The 26642-nt window shown below is 39.4% G+C and overlaps 1 protein-coding gene across 1 annotated transcript; it reads left to right on the top strand.

Moving 5' to 3' along the window:
- The first annotated feature begins 975 nt into the window (after nt 1–975).
- On the top strand, nt 976–12586 carry gpr63 (G protein-coupled receptor 63). The gene is made up of 2 exons (XM_057823623.1): nt 976–2674; nt 6366–12586. Exon 2 carries the CDS (start codon nt 6536–6538, stop codon nt 7682–7684), a length of 1149 nt encoding a protein of 382 aa, XP_057679606.1. The 5' UTR covers nt 976–2674; nt 6366–6535; the 3' UTR covers nt 7685–12586.
- Nucleotides 12587–26642: the final 14056 nt, after the last annotated feature.

Here is a 26642-nt window from a genome sequence, read left to right as displayed (position 1 = left end):
TACAGAAGTGCTGTCAGCATTGCTGCAGACATTGAAGAGGTGGTGGTGGGGGGGGGGGGTCAGCCTGTTAGGGGTCAGACCATATGCCACACTCTACATCAAATTGGTGCACATGGCTGTCACCCCAGGAGGAAGAAAGCCCACAAACAGTTTGCTGAAGACATGTCAACAATGCACATGGATTACTGAAACCATGTCCTTTGGTCTGATGAGACGGACGGGCTTTCTTGTGTACCGTCTTCAGAAGAGGCTTCCTCCTGGGGTGACCGCCATGCACACCAATTTGATGTAGAGTGCAGTGTATGGTCTGAGCACTCACAGTCTGACCCCCCCACCTCTTTAATCTCTGCAGCAATGCTGACAGCACTCCTCTAACGAGTCACATGACATTTTGGAGGGAAAATGACAAGCGGTACTCAATTTGGACATTTAGGGATGTACGTAGTTTCTAAGGGGTGTACTCACTTTTGTCGCTAGGGATTTTGATATTAAGGGCTATATTTTGAGTTATTTCGAGGGGAAAATAAATTATTATATAAGCTGCAGACAGACTACTTGTCATTTTGTCAGTGTTGCCCCATGAAAAGATATACTTATATCTGCAGAAATGTGCGAGGGGTGTACTCACTTTTGCGATACACTGTAACTGGCTATGAATACAATGACATTTAAATGTGATTTGAGTGAGAGGCTCTCACTCAAGAGCTTTGTCTAATATTGTGTTAATATGATGTGTGTTCTTTCAACTGTATTAATACTGATGCTATTTATTGCTATTTGTTTATGCGACTAAAATTAATAGAATTGAATGCTTATCTTTGGGATATAACCTCCCTCTAACAATTTTTGTATGTGTGCTCATCATAATTTCCAGCTGTATGACAAGCATTTTTTTTACTGCAGTCCTTGTAATCTGTAACAAGATGTCTTCCCCCCCCCCCCCCCCCCCCCCCCATTTATATTTGACTCAAACAAGCATTACTCTTGCAAATGGATATTAGAAAGTTAGTTGCTCACAGCAAGGATAAGTCAGCAAGGAGGAATGAGAGAGGTAATTTAGGTAACCCACCTCGGCAACGTAAACCACTTTTAGGTCATAACCTACAAGTTGAGAAACACTGATTAATTGCGTAACTATGGCTGTCAAACGATTAAAAATTTTAATCGAGTTAATCAGCTTAAAAATTAATCGTAATTTATCGCAATTCAAACCATTTATAAGATATGCCATATTTTTCTGTAAATTATTGTTGGAATGGAAAGATAAGACACAAGACGGATATATACATTCACCATACTGTACATAAGTACTTTGTTTATTATAACTATAAATCAACAAAACGGCATTAAAATTATTAACATTCTGTTAAAGCGATCCATGGACAGAAAGACTTGTACTTCTTAAAAGTTAGTACAAGTTAAAGAAATTTTATGATAAGAAATTTTATGATAAAACCCCTCTTAATGTTTTAATTTTAATAAAATTTGTAAAATTTTCAATGGAAAAAAAATAATTAGTGGCTCGCCATTGTTGATGTCAATAATTAACACAATGGTCATGGTGCTGAAACCCATAAAATCAGTCGCACCCGAGCGCCAGCAGAGGTTGACAAAACACCAAAAAACAAGTAACAAGTGAAGATGACACTTTAATCTGTTTGAGCGGGGCATGTGCGTTAAATGCGTCAAATATTTTAACGTCATTAATTTAAGAAATTAATTATTGCCCGTTAACGTGATAATTTTGACAGCCCTAATTTATTTATTTGACAGAAACTCTTTTTTTTTGTTTGTTTGTTTGTTTGTTTGATTGTATATAGTTTAAAGGCTTATTTCTGACTTTTTATGATACACAAGTGTCCAAAAAAATAGAAACAGCCTGACAATGGAGCTAATAAATAGGAGGGTTGGCATGCGTAAAATAAAAAAATAAAAAAAACGTTTAATTTATACGTCATGTCCCCATTTGAAATGAATAACTTTCAAAGCATTCCAGGCAAGGTTGGTGTGAAGTGAGTAAAGTCTAGTCGAGAGCACATTTCCAAATTGTCGCACAATTGCCGAATAGGAGCGCGTGATTAAAGTTCCCTTCTTTTTTAAAATGAATTTCGGAGACATATGTAGATATCATATTTAAGTCTAGATGAATTAAGAGTGAGTCAGCAGCGTATCTACTTGGGCGAGTCACTTCACTTACAATACTTTTCGCTGAATTATTGGCGGATTTACAAACAGGCTTATTAAAAGAAAACGTAATAACGAGACTATGTCTATGTTTCGGTCAAGTTGTTGACGTTGCTAAAATGAAAATTATAATTAGTTTTTTGAGCGCAGTAATAAGTTTGAAATTCTGTCTTTAAAATGGCCGACAAGAGTCAACGTCCTTTCCCAGTGGTTAACAGCGTACAATTGCATCTAGTCTCGCATATATAATATATTTGAACGGGTACCACAACCAGCAGCGGTAGACAACCGAACAAGAGGCCTTAAAAAAAAACTTTCCCACTGCTGTTAGAGAGACGTGTTCGCTCAAAATTCAGGACAGAAGGTTTCGAGATTGGCCATCGGTTAGCTTGTTCGATTTAAAATCGGCAAATTGTGTTTTTGGGCGGAGAAATAAGATGTGCTGCTGAACCTCTTTCTTTCTTGGCTTCGAAATGGGAGACTAAATCAGGTCAGTGAAGATTATTTCCTTTTAACATATGCATACCTAAATGTTTGCCACATGTTGATATAATCCATCAAAAACATGAATTGATCCCGTTCACTTAAGTGATACTGTGGTATTTGTGAAACTGTGGTCCACTCCTAGTTACTAGTATCTAGGAGAGGACGGAATTGATTGTCTTCATTTTTACTCCCTCGTGAATATCGTCTCATAAATACGTTTTAGCAGTGGTGGATGAAGTAGTATTTTTTTTATTTACTTAAGTAAAAGTAGTTGTACATATAGCCTACAGGTGCAAAAAATAATTAAGTAAAAATACAAGGCTCTAAGAAAAAAAATCTCAAGTAAAACTACTAAAGAACTTGCTTTAAAATGTACTGTACAAGTAAAAAGTAAAAGTATTTTCTCCCGATGCAAAAGTTATATACAGTCATGTGAAAAAATTAGGACACCCCATGAAATAATCAGTTCTTTATTAAGAAATGTTTACATATCAATGTCTGATCTCGTTTTTCTTTAGCCCTGGAAAAGAAAGTGATTTAATTGCAGGTAAACAACAAAAAATAACATTATTTTACTCATTAAACCAAATATATCAACAAAATTGCATATTCTAACTGAGGAAAAAGTTAGGACACCCTACCATATAGCTAGTGCTGCCCCCTTTGACTGAAATAACTTCAGTGAGAGGCTTTTTATAGCCATATACCATTCTTTGACATAGGTCTGAAGAAATTTCGCCCCACTCCTCAACACAGAATACTTTCAGCTGTGAGATGTTTGAGGGATTTCTTGCATGTACAGCCCATTTCAAGTCACCCCACAGATCTCTGCTTTGACTCGGCTATCCCAGGACTCTCCATTTCTTCCTTTTCAGCCAGTCCTTGTGGATTTACTGGTATCTTTTGGGTCGTTGTCATGTTGCAGGGTCCAGTTTCGCTTCAGCTTGAATTTTTTTCACAGATGATCTCACATGTTGCTCAAGCACCCTCTGATGCACAATATAATTCATGGTGGATTCTATGATGCTGAGCTGGCCAGGTCCCGCTGCAGCAAAGCATCCCCAAACCATGACACTTCCACCTCCATGCTTCACAGTTGGTATGAGGTTCTTTTCCTGGAATGCTGTATTGAGTTTACACCAAACATGTCACCTGTTCTGGTGTCCAAATAATTCAATTTAAGATTCATCTGTCCAAAGAACATCATTCCAGAAGTCCTGGTGTTTGTCTACATTCACTCTGGCAAACTTCAGTCTGGCCTTCATGTTCTTCTTGTAGAGCAAAGGTTCCCTTCCTTGCAAACCTCCCCAAAAAGTTCAACTTGTGAAGTCTCTTTTTGATTGTAGAAGCATGCGCTTTCACGTCAACAGTTTTAAGGGCCTGCCGTAGGTCCCGTGATGACATTTTAGGGTTTTTGGAGTCTTCTTTTAGCAATCTTGCGGTCTGCTCTCGGGGTGAAATTGCTTGGACGGCCAGACGTGGGCATGCTGGCAGTTGTTTTGAATGTCCTCCACTTGTAGACTATTTTCCAGACAGTGGAATGGCTGAGTTTATATTATTTTGAGATCTTTTGAAATCCCTTACCAGACTCATAAGGGTCTACGATCTTCATTCTGAAGGCATCAGGCAGCTCCTTTGATCTCACCATGTGTTTTCTCTCACTTCAACAGTCAGGGGCACACCAAACTAAATGTGAGGTTTATATAAGGCAAGCATCCTTCAAAACACTGGGTAATGATGTTCTAATCATGTGCACCTGATGTGATAACCCTGTGTGTGATTTTAGCCATTTTAAGTGGGATTGAATGTGGGGGGTGTCAATTTATTTAAAATTACATTTTACAGAAAGTTATAAAAAATGTTTTATTCAGTTTTAATTGTTTAGTTATAGAACTAACTAACTTGAATCTCTCAAGATTGTTAAAATTGATAGTAAATATTAGAGGTGTGCAAAATTTCCGATTCATAGATTATTCGCGATTCGGCCGTGGAAGATTCGAGAACGATTCACAAACATCCAAATTCCGATTATTGAAATATGCCAAGTAAAGCGGAAGTACAACACACTCGGCGTGCTGCGCGGTCTTCGGAATGAGGAACGGTGCGAGAGTAGCTAAACATCATGCTTCTCATTACCCGGCTCCTCGGGTAATGCCAATGCTCAACTCACGGCTCTAGCTCAACTCATGCCACGAGATAAAAAAAAAAAAAACACAACAACATACCTGACTGCTGCCGAAAAGCTGCTACAAAGTACATCCACATAATGTTACGGTAGATATCATTTATATAGGACTAGATGCATTAACTATTCGGTAGCCTTAGCAGAACATCTACAAAAAGCTAGATGCGGGCGTTAGTAAACGGCCGCCATCTTAAAGCAGTACACTTCCCTGCAAGGCTGTTGTAGCGAACCTTCCAAGCAAACCTAATTAACTTTTTATCTAAAATACTCCTAAATCGGTAAAATATTGACTTGAATCCATCTTTAAAATAGTTTTAAAACTTTCACATGTCGAAAGTAGACAAAAGGGAAATTATGGAATAACAGGAGCAATTTTAACAACTTTAACGGTTGATTCACAACATTAAATTAATTGAATGTAGTTTAAAGCTGCTGATACAGAATGGGGACTGGAGTTTTTTTATTTACTGTTATTTTTGTATATTTGTTTACTGGTATATGACAACTTGATACTGAAATAGTAGTTTGGTTTAGACTGAGAGTATTTTTGAACAATTTTGGAACTAATGTACAAAACATTACAAAAAATAAATAAATAAATAAAAAAGGAGGGGGGTGCATCAATAATCGTTTTATAATCGAATCGGAGCCTCTGAATCGTAATCGAATCGTTAGGTGCCCAAAGATTCCCAGCTCTAGTAAATATCCATATGACCAAATATGTTAAAAAACACACAGGCTTCCATAGGGTGTCCTAATTTTTTCGCACGACTGTATATGCAGAGATCCGAGTGACCCTCTGAATATGTTTTTTTTTTCCAAATGAATCATCTTGATGAATAAGAACATTAACAAAAACTATGAAATGCAGTTTCATGAGAAATCGCGATGGTACCTTTTTTGCCAAGCCAGCCATTTCGGGTTCAATTCTTGTAGATAACGGGTCACTTACTGTTGATTTATGGGGATTTTGTGTTCCCTTCCTGTCCATATTTGGCCACTTCCTTTAGATTTTGGGGAATTTCAGGGCTCTTCCTGGTAATATCGGATCACTTGGGTTTGAAATCAATAGGAGTGAATGGAGGTTTTTGTGCTATTGAAATGAATAGCGAATACGGCCATTGGAAATCAATAGGAAATTTTGAAACGATATATAGTTTCTAGGCAGGAGCATATCGATAACCTTTTGGGATAAGAAGTATCACAATATATCACCACTTCTATTTTTTGTTACAACCCCTTTCAAACAAAAAACTTCCAGCTTTATTTTGGTCTTAACAGGGAGCACCTGGATCAAGCCATATTAGACGAGTTATGTCATATTCACAGTTACATCGAAATCAATAAAACTAAATGTAATACTTATAGACTCACAATTGTAAACAATTACAATGTCACTCTAATTAAATGAATCAAAGAAGCAGCTAAATCAAATTATTAGCCATTATGTAGTTTTTACTATATTGTTTATGTACAGTATTTATACTTACTCCGTATTTGTTTGTCATAGGTTTGCAACAATGAAGACTGCTGCATGTTGTCTTGACCTACGAGTACTTGCTTCAGCAGCCTTATGTACTCACCACTGATGATGCCCGCTCACCTTAGGGAAGGGTTCACACCTCTGCTGCTCGGCCTCCGCTGGCTGGGGACCAAGACGCTGGTCTCAACTGCCTCATTATGGGTCACATGAAATCTTCCCCGACGCTGAAAGGAAACATCCTTATGGCGAACGATTCCCAGCTGCCTCCAAATCCTATACCAACGACGGTGTCCCCAGAGAGCCTTAACGGCATGAGTCTATCTTTGCAGGTGTTCTTCTGCTTTGTCATGGTCGGCATATTGCTGTTTGCACTGTTAGGGAATATGGTGGTGTGCCTGATGGTGTACCAGAGATCGGCTATGCGCTCCGCTATCAACCTCCTCTTGGCAAGCCTGGCATTTGCCGACATGATGCTCGCCATTTTCAACATGCCGTTCACGCTAGTTACTGTCGTGACCATCAACTGGATTTTCGGGGAGGTTTTCTGCCGGGTTTCGGCCATGCTGTTTTGGTTTTTTGTGATGCAGGGAGCGGCTGTTCTGCTTATAATAAGCATAGATCGCTTTCTCATCATCGTCCAGAAGCAAGATAAGCTGAGTCCACAGAGGGCCAAAATGCTCATACTGGTCACGTGGGGACTTGCTTTCTTTTTCTCCTTTCCTTTAGCCGTCGGCTCCCCTGGCCTACATATCCCACCCAGGGCCCCTCAGTGCGTTTTTGGCTATAGCCCTGAACCGGCTAACCATGCTTACGTATTGATATTAACGCTGGTATTCTTCTTTATACCCTTTATGGTTATGTTTTACACATTCATGGGAATTCTAAACACCATCCGCCACAACACAGCCCGCATCCACAGTCACCCGGACGCCTTGTGCCTGAGCCAAGCCAGCAAACTGGGCTTACTGAGTCTCCAGAAGCCCTTTCAAATGAACATTGATGTGAGTTTTAAGACGCGTGCCTTTGCCACTATCCTCATCCTCTTCACTGTGTTCACTGTGTGCTGGGCACCTTTCACTGCCTACAGTCTTGTATCGACTTTCAATGATGAGTTCTACCATAAAAGCAGTTTTTTTCAATTCAGTACGTGGGTGCTGTGGTTGTGCTACTTAAAGTCAGCCCTCAACCCTATCATTTACTACTGGCGCATCAAAAAATTCCGCAACGCTTGTCTGGAGCTGATACCAAAGTACTTTAAAAGTCTTGCTCAGCTGCCAGGCAACACAAAGAGGCGTATACAACCAAGAGCTGTTTATGTTTGCGAAGGGCATTGGTCTGTGGTTTAAAAAGGACGTAACTTTTTTTTTTTTTTTTAATTGATTGTATGTGCCATTACTATTCAAAACAGTACCCTAATTTAGGGATGTCCCGATCGCATATTTTTGCACCTGAGTAGAGTCTCCTGATTTTGAGAATCTGCCCATACAGAGTCCCGATCCGATACCGAAAACTTTGTTTGTTATTATTTGAACAAAAGTTTCGGACATGTTGTAGTACTGGATTTTAACAGTCCTCTTCCGCTTTTTCCGTGAGTGTTGCGAAGTATAAAACGTATATATTTTTGGTATCTTTTGGCAATGCCATTGTATTTCTGGATTCTTTTGTTACTTTTTAGACCTTAAAAAGTAAAAAAAATATATATACATTTATCACGCCTCAATGATATTGTGAAAAACTAACATTGTGATACATTGTGCTAAGGCTCCACACTTACTTTTTGCATTGGTTGCACCTTACTTTGTTCTTCAGGTGCACCAACACAAAATGTAAGTGCACAGAACTGTGAAGTTGTAGTGCTAACCACTGTCCCTCCGTGCCACCGTCATGATGTGAATTATTTTTAAACAAGAATAACGCACTTCATTGAGTGCATCCACTGAAATTCACTCATGCTTTGACGGTCACGCTGCTGAGAACAGCCTCTCACTTGAATGAGCTGCCACAGACTGGTGTGTAACAAACTAAACGATGATTGACACTAGGCATGTGCCCGTATGAGATTTTGACAGTACGATAACCTGAAGCAAAAATACTGCGGTTTCACGGTATTGCAATTATAGCTATAAAATATGTTATTTTGAGATGTAAAAAAATTCTATTTAACAGGATTTTTCACAAAATATTTGCAAATTGGAACATCAACATGAATATAGTGTTAAAATAAAATAACAAAATATAAATAAGTATTTTAATCAAATTGATATAAATAAAATTTATAGAGCGGCACGGTGGCTGAGTGGTTAGCACGTCTGCCTCACAGTTCTGAGATCAAGGGTTCAATCCCGGGCTTCCGCCTTCCTGTGTGGAGTTGGCATGTGTTCCCCGTGCCTGCGTGGGTTTCCTCCCACATCCCAAAAACATGCATGTTTGGCTGATTGAACACTCTAAATTGTACGTAGATATGAGTGTGTGCGTGTATGGCTGTATGTCTCCTTGTGCCCTGCGATTGGCTGGCAACCAGTTCAGGTTGTAGTTACCTGGGATTAGCTCCAGCACCTCTGCGACCCTCGTGAGGAAAAGCGGCATGGAAAATGTATGTATGTATAAAATTTATAGACTAAACCCACAGGCACAAAAAAAAGGAACTGGACTTAAACAATATGTGATCAAATTGATTTTATGTAAAATACATACCACTACTGCTATTAGTAATAGTTGATTGAATATTAATGGATCGCGAGAGCATGAGACAGAGTGCGTATGTATGACTTGTATCATTATTTACAGATTATACACACACAGATGGACCCTGTCTCAACACAGAAAGTCACCAGAGAAAAAAAACACAAGCTGTATTATGAAAATGTTATTTTGAACAGATTTTTACAATGGCGGAAGACTTCACAAAAGTAGGCTAATGGTAGAGAGAAAACTAGTTAGGCGTCTTGGCATGCTAACTAGCCAAGTTATCTGCCTCGTTAACAACAATGGGACATAAAAATTGTTAATACCGTTCGACGGTATGACGGAAAATTTTAGTGGTTTTGAAACCGTGATGCTTTCATGCCACGGTAAACCTTGAAACCGGTAAACGGCACATGCCTAATTGACACATTTGCGCCTTTGATCGTAGAGCTACCGAGATTTCTCTTGCTAGATCAAAGCTACAAACCTGTCAATCATCGTTAACTTTAAGTACCAAACACCAGTTGGTGACCAAGAAAAAGCACAAGTTTGGTCGCACTGTTTAGCTAGCAGGAGGGAGGTGAAAGGCTGTATGGGCATGAAGCAGAAAAATATATTTTTTTAAATCAAAAACCCGATCCTTTTCACCCGATTCCGATCCTCTGAAAAATGGCGCGATCAGCCCGATTTCTGATCACGTGATTGGATCGGGACAATTAAAAGCATTTCTTATGCTGGTGAAACTAATCAAACAAAATCCAATTAAATCCAATGTCAAAACAAGAACAAAAAAAAAAATCAGTTTCAGATCGGGACTTGGTATCGGCAGATTCTCAAAATCAGGTGACTTGGACTCGAGTGCAAAAATATCTGATCGGGACATCACTACGAATGACATTTTGTTGTTCAAACATTTGAAACAAGGACTGATTACACTGGTCTACAAGCAAAATGCTTCCTGGATAAAAGTAGTGAGATTTTACTAAATTTGACTCATTAAAAAAGATAAATGTGTTCAAAAGTGTCAATTGTCTATAGTTTTTGAGATACAGTATGTGGCCGGAATGTAAAAAAATCCAAGCAATTTAGGCGAAAATGAGTGTTAATTGAAATGGAAATGGTTACTTCTGGGCAGACGTCGGTAAGAGTAGCCAAAAAAATCTACTCAATTAAGAGTAGTGTTCCTTCAAAATAAATTTCCTCAAGTAAAAGTAGTCATCCAAAAATGTACTCAAGTACAAGTATAAAAGTTTTTGGTGAAAACAATAATCAAGTAATGAGTAACTGCTTATGTTTAATTTAATGACGCTGTGTGTCAAATATTTAAATTTTTTACGGTGCTTTAAAGACACCACGTGATTGAACAGGCCAGTACGATCATAGCACGGCAAGCTTGAGTTTGATTGGTAGAATGGAGTCATGTGGTTATCGTTGTGATGTCTCATTGGTGAAACTGGTAAAGCTACTGTTGGCATTGCTGGCAAAAAAATGTAAAATCTAATAAGTAGAATGGAGAGGAAAAATGTAGCGACTCTTGTGTAGCCCAAATTAGCGGCGTAAGAGTAGTGTTTCTAAAAAAAAAAAAAAAAAAAAAAAAAGAGTAGTGTTTCTTCTTCACAGATCTAGTCAAGTAAAAGTTAAAAGTATGGCTTAATAAAACTACTTTTAGAAGTACCGTAATTTTCGGACTATAAGCCGGTACCTTTTTCCCCTCATTTTAAATCCAGCGGTTTATAGTCCAGTGCGGCTAATTTGTTGATTTATTTGGGTTCATAGTTAACGCTTTATTTGACAGTGGCATCATAAGACCGTTATAATTATGACATGACAATATCATGGGCATTACTAAATGCTTATGACAGATGTCATTAAGTGTCATCCGGCAAATTATGGCACTAACCCCATTTATGTCCAGCTAGAATCTTTTACATCCATTCAAAAGTGAGATAATTTGCCGGATGACATTAAATAACATCTATTATAAGCATTCATTAATGCTCATGACCGTGTCATGTCATAATCATGATTGTCTTATGACAGTCTTATGGCGCCACTGTCAAATAAAGTGTTGCCATATACCATAACTACCAATTAATGAAACAGCTGGAACAGTAACTGAAGAAATAAATGGCCAAAACATGAAATTTTGTTTGTTATTTATATCTGTAGCGCTGCAATGCATGCAAGGAGGCATGGTGAATGACAAGTGTTGACAGCAGAGGTTGACTGTCTCCCCCAAGGGAGCACTGATGGCCAAATGAAGCATCACGAAGCTTTGAAGCCAATTGGTTCAAAACGTCATGGTGGTTCATTTGATCTTCTGATCCGCTGTTGCATAAAGTGTTACCGGGTAATATCTTTTGGTGTAAATATCCCATAATACTGTGAGGACAGCTGCGGTTTATAGTCCAGCGTGGCTTATCTATGAACACATGTCGTTTTAGTGTCAAATTTGGTGGATGGTGGCTTATAATCAGGTGCGCCTTACAGTGCGTAAATTATGGTACATTTTTCTCAAAACGTTACTCAAGTAAATGTAACGCGTTATTACCCACCTCTGCTTCTGGGAAAGCATACCTACCTAAAAATGGTCTACCATTTCAGAATAAAATTGTATAGGCAGGAGCTTTGACGTAATATGTTGGTTTTAATGTATTGCATAAATCCTGGTGTTTTCCGAGTGGGCAAAAACCATTAATGTACACACATTTCTTACGCATTGGCATACTGTATATCCATCTCATATCAAAGGTAGCAACATGCAAAACTGATATACCGGTAATTAGACCAATGCATCTTTGTAATCAAACTTCAACATTAAATACCTTGAACATTTTAGCCACCCTGCACGAAAATATTTTATTTTCCAATCCATGTCACCACAGCCATTTTTATCTCTAAAGCAGATATTTTACATTTTGTAGACCAGTGTTATAATCAGTGAAGGATCAATTGGAACATCCCCACTGTGATATTGTTATGTTGTTATTAGGTTTTGTCTGACCTTTTTGAATTTCATAGGAAAAATGTTTATAACTGCATAGTAAGTCAAACCTGCATAGACTTTATAGTGTATCATCATTGAATATTATCAGTTGTTTTATTCATGTGGCCAACAGTTTATTTTTACTGACCATCTTTAGATGTGCCTGTTTAGCCAGAATGCTGCTATGTCTCATGTTGAGAGTCTGCAATATTCGTGCACTGCATTTACTGTACTGTTGAATGTAATAAAGAAATATACATTTCTTACCTTGGTAAATGGTCTTATTGTTTGTGTCGTTTTGTGAGCTCGAGGGTGATTTGGATATTTAATCTATCTGCAGGCGACCGGTAGATCAGGATTTTCACAACACTGTACGCTCATGCACTGGTCCTCATGGGAAATGCAGTCTTTCTTAAGGCAAAACACTACCGCTTTTGTCCACCGATGTCACTAAAATGAACCCAAACTGAAAATTTACATAGTGTTGCTTTAAGTGCAGATTAGTTTACCTTGAAATATCCGGTAACACTTTATTTGAATATGGGTTCATAAGACTGTAATGATTATGACATGACACCGCATGAACATTAATGAATGCTTATGACAGATGTCATTTTTAGTGCCATAGACGTCCAATCATGTGGCTCTTCTCATCCTTCAGCTGTGAATTTAAACGTGTTTATCACAAGTAGACGTCTATTCCATTTGAATTGGGAGGGTTGACAGCGAATGAACTATCGTTCATTCGCTGTCAACCCTCCCACTTTAAATGAATTGGACGTCTTTCCCTATCATTGGCGGGCAATGAGTTAAGCGTCATTCGGTAAATTAATTTGGTAAACAATACATGACAATACACCCAAGTATACTAAAGTTTTTCCCACAAGTACAGAGGTTATGGCCATGATTGTGAACTACAAATTGATTTCAACCGACAGCTACCATTCAGCCACAACTGAAGCTCTTTCCATTAGCTTTGCAAGGTGACCTAATTTACTGAATGGCATCCGTCATAAGCATTCATTAATGTTCATGCGGTGTAATGTCATAATCATGACAGTCTTATGAACTCATATTCAAATAAAGTGTTACCGGATATTTTAAGGTAAATACTCATCTGCAGTTAAAGCAACAATATGTAACTTTTTAGTTTTGGCCGATTTTATCAATGCCAGTACACCATAGGCGGAGTTTGACTTTTGGGGCAGGGGGTACACAACATGTTGATGACCCCGAAACACAGTGTCAGCAATAAAATGAACTTAAAAGAATATTTATAATAATAAGTTGACAATGGGCGTTTTTTGTTTCACATCATTCTTGAGGGCAATTCTAAATCAGGCTGCTTAGGCAATACTTTTCGCCAAGATCGTCATTATTCATTGAATATGGTATGCCTGGCGGTGTCGTGCCAATGTAGTTATCCCAGTCAAAAATTGTATCCCCTGGGCGGAGCCATATGGCGAAGATTTGTGTCTTTATTATTCAAAAAAGTTGCTTCAATAAAAAAAAAAGTTGCTTAAATCAAAATATATATTTTCAACCAAAAAAAAGTCACTTCAATCAAAAAAAAAAAAAAAAAAAAAAGTGAACGCAAAAATGAATTTGAAACTCAAAAAACTCAAAAAATATCCATGTGAGAGCTATTTTTCTTTGGTTTTTTATTTTATTTATTTGAAGTCAAGTTTTTGTTTAATTGAAGCAACTTTTTTGATCGAAGTAATGTTGATTTGTGTTTGGGCCACATTTTAGCTAGGACATTTTTGTCTAAAATAATTTTGACCCATTATAAAAATATATTTTTCTGTTCATTTCATTCATTTTTGTTAAAGTTTTATTGCTTTACAACTTTTATATAGATAGACCCCACACACCAACGTCACACAATGACGTGTCGCTGTATTCGGCCACCATATTGTTCGTCATTATTTATCCGTATTCTCAATGGTTTCAATTTGTCGTGCAATCTATAGTGCAATTCATGGAAGCCCCGGTGCTTTCAGACGCTGTAAACTCATTGGATGCATTGCATAAAAGGCGTTATGTGGAAAAGCTTCAGTCTTTCCATTCGCCAGATCCATATTTGATGCCTAAATCGATATTTCTCGACCTGCTGTCTTCGCCGTCTCTGCCTGACTTTTGCTACCCTGATATCTACAACTATCTTGTCCACAGAAACTCAGCCTATTCTCACGTAAGTTTGAAAAACTTTAAGAGCAGCACTCTAAGCAACATTACCCCGTGTGACCCTTTACTTTCAATTTTCTAAAATGGCGACAATCAATAAAAAAAAAAAAAGTTGACTGCCGACGCTTCAAGGATAGGTGGATATTGGACTATATCTTCAATACAATACGCAACAACTGTGTCTGCCTCATTTGCAAAGAGACAGTCGCTGTTTTTAAAAGAGTTCGATGTGACGCGATATTACCAAACAAGACACGCTGACGTGTACGACAACATTACAGGGAAGATACGCAGCGAGAAATGAAAGCAACTTGAAGCTAGTTTAATTTCACAGCAGCAGTATTTCGTAAGAGCCCGAGTGTCGAAAGAGAACGCCACAAAGGCGAGATTGTTGAAATTATGAATTAAAAAAAAAATAAATAAAGCAATCTACGTAAATCAGCCAAGGTAGCCCCCCACATTTTTACCACGCCAAATCTGGCCCCCTTTGCAAAAAGTTTGGACACCCCTGTTTAACTGATGATCCGTAGACGAGGCCAGCTTCTTTCACTTAGTACCAGCTAAATATTATTCAAAAAATAATGATGGCGGAAGAAATAAACATCTTGAATTTGAAACTATATGTTGTCGGCGATTAGCCTCGCAATGATCTTAATTGTGGTTGTCAGCCCAAAACCCTCTAAATATATATTAAATGCATCTTACCACGTATAAAATGACTACTACATAGTCTGTGGTGATCGTTTGGTGCCCAGTTTTCTCGTCGAATTGCAGCAGTCCATCTCGCTCTCCTCTCCGTGTCTCTCGGAATACGGTAGAACTTCAAGTCTCTCCGTCTATCTTCTCTGTTACTGCAACCAACCGCCACACACGCCTTCACCATTTTGATTATTAATGTTAACGAGCAGAAAAACACGCCACAATAGGAGGAATTTACATAGCGGTAATGCGTAAACACGACGAGCTGACGGACAATATGGCGCGGAGGCGTGGTTGTGACGTCATGTGAGTGGGGTCTACAGGAAAGTCAATTACATGCAATAACATTTTTCGTCCACCAGGGGGGCCTCCCCCACCCCTTAAAATCCGCTTATGCGGTGTACCATATATACAGTATATGGCGGAAAACACTAAGGTGACTTGAAGTTTCTGCTCTGAGACCCCCAATTTGGCCAAATTTCAAAATTGTCCTATATGCATGTGTGATACATCATTGGAAACCTTAAAATCCTTAAAAGAAAAAAAAATTCTGGGGGAGGAAAAATTTTGTACAGTAGGGCATTAAACAAAATAATTAACAGCAACTGGAGGTGAGAGCACTCAAGAGCATAATTAAAGACACCATGATTTTAAAGAGATATTATCGCATACTTACCTCTTTTCGATCCCAAAACTCCATGTAGCATGTATCACCGGGTGTCATGACACAGCTGTGAATGGCCACAGCCGGATTTTTGGGGGATTTATGGTTGAAACATCGTAATATAAGGGTCATCAAGGAGTGGTCGAGATTTTCATATATTTACCCTTTTACACTTTTTTTTTTTTAAATTCTTTGTTTGGATCGATTATTTATCTAAAATTTTGGGGGAAAACTCGACTTTAACGAAAAAAATGCTATTAAGTGATATTTATGAGGTAGATATCCGTGACTTTTTTACAGACGCTTTCACTGTGACGTAATTTGTTTAAAACTTTTAAAATATGCGAGGGAATAATTTTTTAAAGTCTTTTTTTTCCCGTTAAATATTTGACATGAATTAAAGATTCTAAGCTAAAAATGACAGACATTTCGAATAATAAATACGATTACTTACCTTCTTTTTATGGCTAGGTTGAAACAAAAGCGGTTGCTCGATGTGTGTAAACGGGGATTTCCAGGGTAAAACGGACAAATTAATAATAGTTCAGGGACTGGATCTACTATGGCAGCATACAGACATATTGTTCTATCAAACACAACACAGTTCTTTTGGCTTAAAATATAGCAGTTTATTTTAAAGAGGGCAGAGCAGAAACCGCTTTTTCAGCCTTGTCTGTGTTTTCCACCATATACTGTATTTATTTATTTTCTAATTGGAAAAAAAAATCTTGGAAGGACTGAGGGTGCGGAGTGCGCGGAGTTTGAAGTAGTGAAGAATCACTGTACTGGTATATCCTAATAAAGCAATCATTCAAATCCAATAAATGTTTATTCCTAAATTCATTATAGTTTATTATAAACTACATTAAAAATAATATTAATGAAAAAAATCGAGATCACAATGTATAACAAACCCCCGCAGGGGTCTGTCCTAGGACCACTCCTTTTTACGATATACATTAATAATATTATTTTTCCTAATCAATATTGTAATGTCCACTTTTTTGCTGATGATTGCATTCTATATGCTCCTGGTTCTTCCCCAGCTCGAGCTCTGACTCATTTACAGACCGCTTTTGATTCTTTACAAATATCTCTTCATAACCACAGATTACTTTTAAATGCTGAGAAATCAAATTACATAGTTTTCTCCACTTCCACCATTACTGACAATAACTTACCCGGAATCAAATCCCTAACTGGTACCCAAATTACTCTCATTGACTCATACAAATACTTAGGAATTTGGATTGACAGTAATTTATCACTCAAAAACCCATATTCATCATCTAATCCGTAAAGTTAAATTCAAACATAGCTTCCTGTATAGAATCAAAGGCTGTCTGTCAACCAAAAAACCACTGTGTTATCTTCTTTTGTTTCTGTTTTTGATTGTGGGGACATCCTGTATTGTCATGCAGCTCCATTAACTCTTCATCAGTTAAACCCGGTCTATCACAGTGCACTACGTTTCATCACCAATGACAATTTCGGCACTCATCATTGTACCCTTTATCAAAACGTTGGATGGTCTTCACTACAGTCAAAAAGAAATATCAACCTCATGTTATTCATCTGTAAGGCTTTACTGTGCAAACTTCCTGGCTACCTCACATCTCTCCTGTCATTCAAATCCAGTAACTACAAAACACGATCAACTAACTACTTAACCCTAAACATTCCACTCACACGCGCTAATGTTGGCAGAACTGGCTTTAGCTATTCTGCTCCTCTTAAGTGGAACGAATTGCAATCTACTCTTAGACTACAGTCAATCACTCATCTTGGTGATTTTAAATCTCTTTTGTCTGATGTTTTTACTGATCATTGTAACTGTTTTCATTAGTGTATTTTGTGTTGTCCGATATTTGTGAATGTTTCTTTACGCTCAGGCCTCTCTTTTAATCTCAATGAGACTGCCTGATAAAATAAAGACTAAAAATAATTAAAAAACAAACAAACATGTCATTCGAAACCTAGCTTAGTGTAGAATGTGAAAAAGGTGAGACCCCCCCAACGCAATCTTTGTTCTCTCCAAATTAGAGCCTATTTGATTTGATCCAAAATGGCTGTCGTCCTGGCCTTCAAAGTGCAGGTTAGCAAATTTGCAGTTTACTGTACTGCCAATCAGATTTTCATAATGGGTGTGTTTTGAAAGCTATCTTATTGTAGAATATGAAATACTATGTGAGTGTAACTGCAGACATCTGCATTTACGTTCAACGTAATGTGCTTTTATTTTAAAATAGGAAGTGCGCGCTGAGCTGCTAACCGTAAAAAGAAAAAAATTTAATTGCGCACTGTATTTTCCTCAAGTGGTGTCAGTCATTTCTTGCACAATTATCAACACATGGGTCAGGAAATCATTCTGCGCTATTCTACGAAACAACGAATAAATACAAAATCAATCTTTTTTTACATCCTTCTGAAATAAGTTTACCACTAGTAGACGACCAATCCATTTGAAATGGGAGGTTGGCAGCGAATAAATATCGGTTCATTCGCTGCCATCACTCCCATTTCAAAAGCCAAACAAAACTCCTGGTTGTATGAATTCACACTTGATTTTTGCCGTACCTTTTTAATAAGGGTTTATTAAAAGCTTTGCGTACCCGAACAAAAATAACAATGTGGATCTTGAAACATTAACAGCAAGAATTGATGTGCAAATGGTAGATTCAGCACTGATTAAATCAGATTTTCTCTTGGAAAAAGTTAGAACATATTAAAAATAGCTGACCTTATACGCTAAAAGGCAAAAAAAAAAAAAAAAGAACTTCTGTTGTCAAGAGACAAAAAGTATTGCCTTCAAGATGGCTTATCTGTATGTTTCACGGGTAACAGAACCCATTTACTCTTTCACCTGCCCATGTACATTTACAGTTCTATGTTCAGCCCTGTCAAGATGGAGTGAGAAACATGTCCATCTTACTCCATTTTAGAATTATTGCTGAGAGAATAGCCAGAAAGGTGCTTCTCCATCTTCACTTTTCTGCTTTTGTTCATGCACTGTAAACACTGAGGCGAGTGGGTTTCAGATTTATAAATCATTTAGTGAGGAGCTAATGCATTGCACTCAAAAGACGAGTGCCCACTTTGGTTGTAATTACTCTTGCAAAAGATACAGCATTGTTTCATATGGAAAAAGCCCTTTCTTTCAACTTGAGTTTGTTCAACGCTAGATTTTCTTCAGTGTACACATAATGCTTTTACTACTACGTTACAATAAAAATAGCAACCATAGGAAGAAATAAATGATGGGTTCGATTTCAGTGTCGGGAAATAGATCATGATTCTCAACTAACGTATTGAGTGCGTTTCTCATGCATTTTAGTCAATTCTCACGCCCTGGTCACACCTTACCCCAAGCAGCAAGCAGTCAGCCCAATTCTGGTGTAGTGTTGGCAATGTCACCTGAGGTCCAATCCCCCAAGTAGCCGCCAACCAGCACTTCAGAAAGTGGACCCACAACACTCCAACCCCCTCCTGGGCCGGAACCGCAGCATGACTCGCGCAGACCCCAAGGCTTAGGGCAGAAGGGGACCACTGCCCGGAGAGCGTAACACCCTGCCAACTCACCGGCACTAACAACGCAGCGACCTTCGCTTGGCTTCCAAGGAGGACATGCCATGGAAGAATAGGACCCACCTACTCTCTATCACTATGGCTGGCAGGTTCCAGACTGACAGCCATTACCCAGCACCATGATGGGATCGTGTGGGGAGGATAGTGTAGTGTACCGAACCCGGGCCAGGAACGGGGGGCTCTTTCGCTACCGTCTGTCCCTTTGTCATAGCTCACCCTTGGAGTATAGGGTCAGGGCAGGCGAACAGCACGCACCTGTCACATTACCCATTAGTCCCCATGACCCAAAACATTTTGTGCATGATGCATTAAAATCAAGGGTGGGTGGTCAGGATCTATCCAGCCCTGTTCCAACTCCACATGTAGCCCCTGAATGATTATTGAAGTGCCAAAGTGTCAGATAGTTACAGGGAAAAGTGAATTGTGCTTGAGGTAAGTGACAGATCACACCTACCAGAATAGATAAACACATGATGGAAGGAGCGTCAGAGCCCCCCACAATCCCCCCCCCCTCCACGCCCCATTTCAGCCCCCCCCCCCCCCACAAGGGCCCGACTCGTCCAAAAGGGTGCCGCCGGGGGCAGACCCCCCCATGCACGGGGCACCCAGTCTCACCCATGATTCCGAGAGCCCGACCCAACCGAAGGAAGAGCAGCGACGACAGCCAAGAGCCCTGTGAGGTGCAGCGGCAGGGACCAGGGGGCACCTCAAGAGGAGCCGAGGCACAAACCCACTGCCAAAGTTGTAGGTTTGCATAGGGACAGTAGGGACAAGACACTACCAAGTTTTCAGGATACTCAAACTGTCCCCCAACTTTCAAGCAACCTTATTTGCATTATGTAATACGTTCAGTTATATACGTAATTTAGATTGTCTTCCCATATGTTGTAAGCAATGTTCCCTCAAACTTTTCATGTGTCTGAGCAGACACACAAGCTCCCTGAGCTTACTGCGGACCACGGTGAGCAACATCAGATGTGTGCACTGTGGCCACACACCAGTATTGTGCCTGTTCAACACCTTGGATTATAGCTAGTTACATGGCTTATTAAAATAATGAAATTACAGCAACTATTTCATTAGTTTACTTTTAATATAATTGATTTGGCCAACTTAAAATGAAAGAGACAAAAATCTCATTGTTCACGGGATGTGTACTATCGTATACGTGCGAGTCCAACTTTAACGATAGAAAGAGTCATGCTTTGGCCTGGTTAAGGTCCAGTTGTAGTATGATTGAGTTAACATAATGAACAACTACAATGGGAGTACAGTATATCAAACTCCCACATTAAAACTGTTCAGACAATAGGGACACTCAACATTCCTATTCTCCATGTCTGAGCAAATATTGCACGTAAATACGTATTGCACATAGAATATGTGTGAATAGAAGTTAAGTTATAGAAGTTGACAGTGAGGCATTGAATATTGCACTTAGTAAGTATTGCACATAGTATATTGTATTTGAATGAATATTGGACATTGGGTGATGTGGTGTTACATATGCCTTTTCAGGGTGGCGCTGGCTTTAGCAAAGAAACTGTTCCTCAGTCTGTTTGTTCTTGCTTTTAAACACCTATAGCGCTTCCCAGTGGGGAGCAGTTCAAACAGCCGGGAACCAGGATGTGAGCTGTTCTTGAGGATGTTTAAAGCTCTGCTGAGGCATCGAGAGGAGTAGATGTCCATCAGGGAGGAGGGAGGACAGCCAATGATCCTCTGCGCTGTCTTGACTGTCCTCTGAAGCCTCTCCCTGTCTGCAGCAGTGCAGCTCCCGTACCAGGTGGGAATGCAGTATGTTAGCAGGCACTTAATGGATGAGTGATAGAAGGCCAGCAGCAGTTTCCTATCCAGCTTGTTCTTCCTGAAGACTCGCAGGAAGTGCAGATGCTGCTGAGCTTTCTTTATGATAGCTGTTATGTTTGCTGTCCATGAGAGGTCATGTGAGATCTGGACTCCCAGGAACCTGAAGGTGTGGACCCTCTCCACACATTCGTCGTTGATGTACAGGGGCGGCGGGGCGGTACCGTTCCTCCTGAAGTCCATGATGACCTCTTTGGTTTTGGTGGTGTTCAGGGCCAGGTTGTTGTCTGAGCACCAGGCTGAGAGTATGTGGACTTCCTCTCTGTAGGGTGCCTCATCGTACTGTGAGATTAGTCCAACCACTGTGGTGTCATCTGCAAACTTGACGATGGTGTTGCTCCTGTGGATAGGACTGCAGTCGTAGGTGTAGAGGCAGTACAAGCGGGGGCTCAGCACGCAACCCTGTGGTGAGCTGGTGCTCAGTGTGTGGGTGGAAGAATGGTGGGGGCCAAGTCTCACAGTCTGGGGTCTGTTGGACAGAAAGTTTGATCCAGAAGCATGTGAAGGGGGGCAGGATGTCCAGCTTTGTAATGAGAATGTCCAGGATGATGGTGTTGAATGCAGAACTATAATCCACAAAGAGCATCCTGGCATAGCTCTGCAGCTGTTCCAGGTGACTCAGCACCGCGTGCAGAGCACTATTTTGATTATGTGTAGACTTACATGTATTCCTATTCACTTGCTGAATGTGCCCATCCATTTCTTTCCCTCAAACGCACGTTTTATTGGCTGATGACTTGACCCCCCCGGCACCCAGACACACACGCACACTCACACAGACCCTGTCTGAGCGAGTGTCGATTCATGTCGACAGAGGAGGGATATTAGAAGTTTTTTCGGCCAGCGGCAGCCACTGTAAGTACTGTTAAAAGACGTCAATGTTGTAGAGGTGGGGGAAACACCACTAATTTTGCTACTGAAAGTCTGACCTGCATCCAAGTTAGCATAACATTAAACAGTATTAACTTGCTAACGTTCCAAACTATGGCGGTCGGGCCAGCCTCCACAAGGGACAACAAAGTCAAGCTAGCAGTCCCTCATTTGGATCATTGTTTGCATTATGTGCATTACGGTAATGCAACGCGCTGGCTTCAGAGTGCAATTCCCTTTGTTAAAAAAAAAAACAAAACAAAAAAAAAAACGGAGCAATCAGGGGACACTGACATGTCTGGCATTAACTGTCATTAAAAAAAATCTGTGAATGTGAAATCACTTATCAGAATTTCATGAGAGTACTTATCTTGGGGTAGTCAAGTATGCCTCAGATTTAATCCGTCCTTGGATATCTCAGATTTTTAAATTATTTTTTGCACAAATCACTTTTATATTAAAATATTCTCATTTTGAGTCCAGGGGTGCTCCAGTGTCTCCCAGGTGTGGACCCTTTCTTGGAAAGCTTTTTTAATAAAGGGACTTTGACTTCAAAAATTTTCTTTGGTAGTTGTTGAAAACAAAGGTTTGAATTGAATGTTGTTTCACCTGAACCAATACATATGAAAGTTGGTATAAAACAATACAGATTTAAATTGCATTGATCGTTTTGCCTATCAATTAATTAGGTTCATATTCGTGAGACATGTAGCCCTGCCTGAACCCCGTTCAATAATCTGTTTGGTCTTATTAATGTCCTGTCCCCAGTAAAAAGTGTACATGCAGGTTATGCTGTGATATCGTCCCTACCAAAGTTGAGACCAAACCTACGCCCCTGCCCACCGCCCACCTCCGGGCCTGGTGTGGTGCCCAAAAGGCACCTCCTTGGCACACAGGACCCTCGGACAGCACCAACATACAAGATGATTGTTAGAGGTGAAATTAGATGGTTTTGTGGTGGTTGACTGTCATTAGCATATGGGTGGGCTCTATCTGAAGCTTGGGGAGACTTTAAAGCAGAAATGTGAAGTAAGTACTTCACATGCCAAATAAGGTCACAATTAAAGTGTTACATTGTCCAACAAATAAAACAAGAAAAAATAATTTATATGTTGTATATTTGACAAAATAATTGCGTTTCCGAAGTTCGAGCCTGAAAGGGGATGAACCCGGAAGTGATACGTCACACCGGGAACAGCGATGGCAGCTCCATAAATACGGCCGCCATACAAAGCCCTTCAAACAATGATTCAAACAGCGATATAAGTGATAGATCGAGCGCAAGGGAGGAGATCAAAGTTTTTGAAGAGTTGGAGGAAGAGGAAGAGCTTGGAATTTTATGTTGGACCTAACATGTATTAGCCAGACGCTAATCAGGATGCAAACAATGTGCCTAGACTATCTGAAATGTAATGGATACAAGACCCATCGAGATTACAAGATTGGTAAAATATAGGCTGTTATTATTTTCATGATTTGAAGATGCAGGCCTTTGCACATAATTTTATGTTTTTGTCTATCTGATGACATTGTTAAAAAAAGAAAAATCAGACTTCATGTTCATTTAGGCAGATCCGGCAGCTCTCGTGCATATAAAATAATAATATAAAAAAGTTTGGGGGGAAAGAAGGAGATGAGTCGTTGATGGCTTTCTCCACTTTATTGTGGCAACAACAAGAAAACAAAATAATAGCGGACTGCCGCCACATTCGACCGCAAAGTTTTGCTTCTCGCAGATCTCCTCCTCGCCTCCTACTACTACAGTATCTCTTAAACGGATCGTGCATAGTGTCTTATTATGAGCTTTTTGTTTACAAATGTATCGAACACACGACGTGCTGACAAATTCGTTTCTTTATTAACACATGAAGCTAACAGTACAACACGGCTCGGGGCTCTCGGCAGGAAGTGGCGTCTAATGCCGTGAGGAAATGTATTTTTTTCAGACAAGCGAACAGATTACAAAGCACTACTTCAGTGTTGTCCCGAGACTACATTTCCCATGATTCACTGCGTGACCTGCGCGCTCACTGATTCGCTGCCAGACATTAAAAGCAACACGCATATTATTGTCACCTGTCAGTGGCTCAAACTAGAACGCTATCAAGCGATCACCGTGAAAGAAATGGCGAACCGTACAAGTGCAATGCAATACAATGCTTGAAGCACGAAGGTGGAATTACATAATGCAAATACAAATAAATGTGCACAAACTCACCGGCGGTGTGTGTCTCTTACTGCAACGTGACCGTGAATTACCGCGACGTCGACCCGCTTATATGCACATCCACACCCCTTTCCCGATTGACAGTGGATTAACCCTTTCGGACAAGATCGTAGATGACGCACAATTTAAACACGCTTAACCTAGCGAACGCAACAACAACTATGATTGGGGATTGCCACGAGTTAACTTTCGGCTAACGTCGCTAGCTTATACTGTTCATTCCACAACAGTTGGCAGCTCTGCTTTGACAAAGTCATCAGTCATCTATCCAAAAATCACACTTAGTTTTTGGCAAATCCTTGATTATAAGCAGACTGGTTAAGGAAGCAGGCATCTTCGAAGTGTTTGCAGCAGAGAACACTACTCGATGATGGCGTGAAATTCATTTGCTTCGTGCGAACGAAAGATGTCCATTGATGCCCTGCTATCCTTTGGCCACTCATACAACTTTTCGTTTGAGTGAGAACAAAAGATCGCCACACACTGCCGTGGTATCTTACCGAGAAGCAATGCAACAAACAATACTGTTCTATGGCGGACTTAACCTCGCATTTTTAGGTGTGACGTAATTTCCGAAGATTTCCGAAGAAAAGAATTTTCGTTGTCAAGGGCGTTGCTATGGGTTAAACAAAGAATCTGGAAGGGTTGCGTTATAAAAAATAACGAAAATATGCTTATAACAGTTCAGCCACTGATATTATTCAAAAACATGGTTGGCCAACCTTACTTCACATTTCTGCTTTAAGAAAGCACATTTATCAATGATTCTCCTGCTATGACTTGTTTGTCTATGACTATGTCAATCAAGGCAGCATGATGTCCCCTGCCAGCCTCTGTACTCTCAGATGTGTTTTTTGACGTCTCTGCAGCTTGTTGAATGTGAATGGCTGTCAAAGAATCTGTCAAGGTGGACAGTACAACGGTCATGTGTCCTGTCTCGGGACTTGACGAGACCACCTATCAACCTAATAACCTGTATGTTGACACTGAATTTGACTTGCATCTCAGACTTATTCCTGTTTTAATGCTATTTTTGTGTTCATTTCCAGATTTGACAATGGACAGTTAAGAGGCAAGAATTTTAAAAATAACACTGTGAACACCCAAAAAAATATATAGACATGGAAAGTGGCAGCGTCCATTTGTCTTATAAAAAATGAAGGCAGGCTTTAGCGATCACATTTGTGCAAAAAGCTGATCCATTGAATGATTTTTACGTTACACGGAAGACAATGCATGCAAAGCCAGTGACCTGGATCTAATCCTAAAAATCCTTTTCTCCTGCGAGAGTTTAAAATGGAAAAAATGGATGAGATGCATTTAACAATTTATTCCACCAGTTGTTCAGAGTTTTACTTATTTTTAGAGTACTTTATCACACAAGAAAGGGAAATTCTGCATGCATTCCACCCGTTTGTTTCTTTAGACTGTTAAGAATGATATAATCATGATACAAAAGTTCACGACAACATAAATGTACACAGTTAACACACTTGTATGCATAAAGGCAAGTATACGTAGGCTAACACTTGTCTGAAAAAGCCTTTAAAGGGTAACACGGATAGAAAAACATGTAGTACTTAAGAGATAAGCGTTAGAACGAGTTATAATAATTTGATATAAAAGCCCCTCTTAATGTTTTCGTTTTAATAACATTTGTAAAATTTTAAATAACAAATAAACTAGTTACTCGCCATTGTTGTTGATGTCGCAGGGCGGTGACATCCTATGGCCACGCTGCCGTACTTCACAGTGTCACTCTTTAACTATGTAAAGTAGTGATTTAAATACACCACAAGGTGTCAATGGCGAGTTTTAAATTAATAAGAAGAAGCCACTGAAGGCGTTTTGTCCCTCGACTGACGCCTTACTTTCCTGTTTAGTGCCGGTCCATTGTGATTTACTTTCATTTGAGTGTTGTCTTAACAACAAACAAGACTCATGATAATGGTTCCCAGCATCATAGTTTGTATATTGTGACTAAATATTGCCATCCAGTGTATTTGTTGAGCTAAACGAGTAGCTAAAATGTTTAGAGTTTGACCAAAGTCAGAGTAAGTTTTATGTGGCGGAAAACACAGACAAGACTGAAAAAACAGCTTCTGCTCTTGCACTCCTCTTTAAAGGAAACTGCTGTATTTTAAGTCAAAACAACTGTTGTGTTTGATAGAACAATATCTCTATATGCTGCAATACTGTAGCAGATTCATCGCGCATTAACCCCCCGAACTATTTTGTCCGTCTTACCCTGGAAACCCCCGTTTACAGACATCGCGCAATCGCAAAAACAAAGGTGATTATATTTATTATTCAGAATGTCTGTCATTTTTAGTTTAGTATAATTAATTGATGTCTAATATTTCGTTTAAAAAAAAAACAACTTTAAAAAATGATTCACTTGCATATTTCAAACTTTTAAGCAAATGACGTCACAATGAAAAAAATGGCATCTGTAAAAAAGTCACGGCTATCTACCTCATAACTATCACTTAATTGTATTTTTTTTGTTACTGTCACATTTTCTCTGATATGTTAGAT

The sequence above is a fragment of the Corythoichthys intestinalis genome, chromosome 19 (genome assembly GCF_030265065.1).
Source record: "Corythoichthys intestinalis isolate RoL2023-P3 chromosome 19, ASM3026506v1, whole genome shotgun sequence".
NCBI lineage: Eukaryota > Metazoa > Chordata > Actinopteri > Syngnathiformes > Syngnathidae > Corythoichthys > Corythoichthys intestinalis.
This window is presented reverse-complemented; position numbering and strand designations above follow the sequence as displayed.

What these genes read in the sequence shown, in the direction of transcription:
- gpr63 (XM_057823623.1), top strand. Translation starts at nt 6,536, where the DNA reads ATGGGTCACATGAAATCTTCCCCGACGCTGAAAGGAAACATCCTTATG.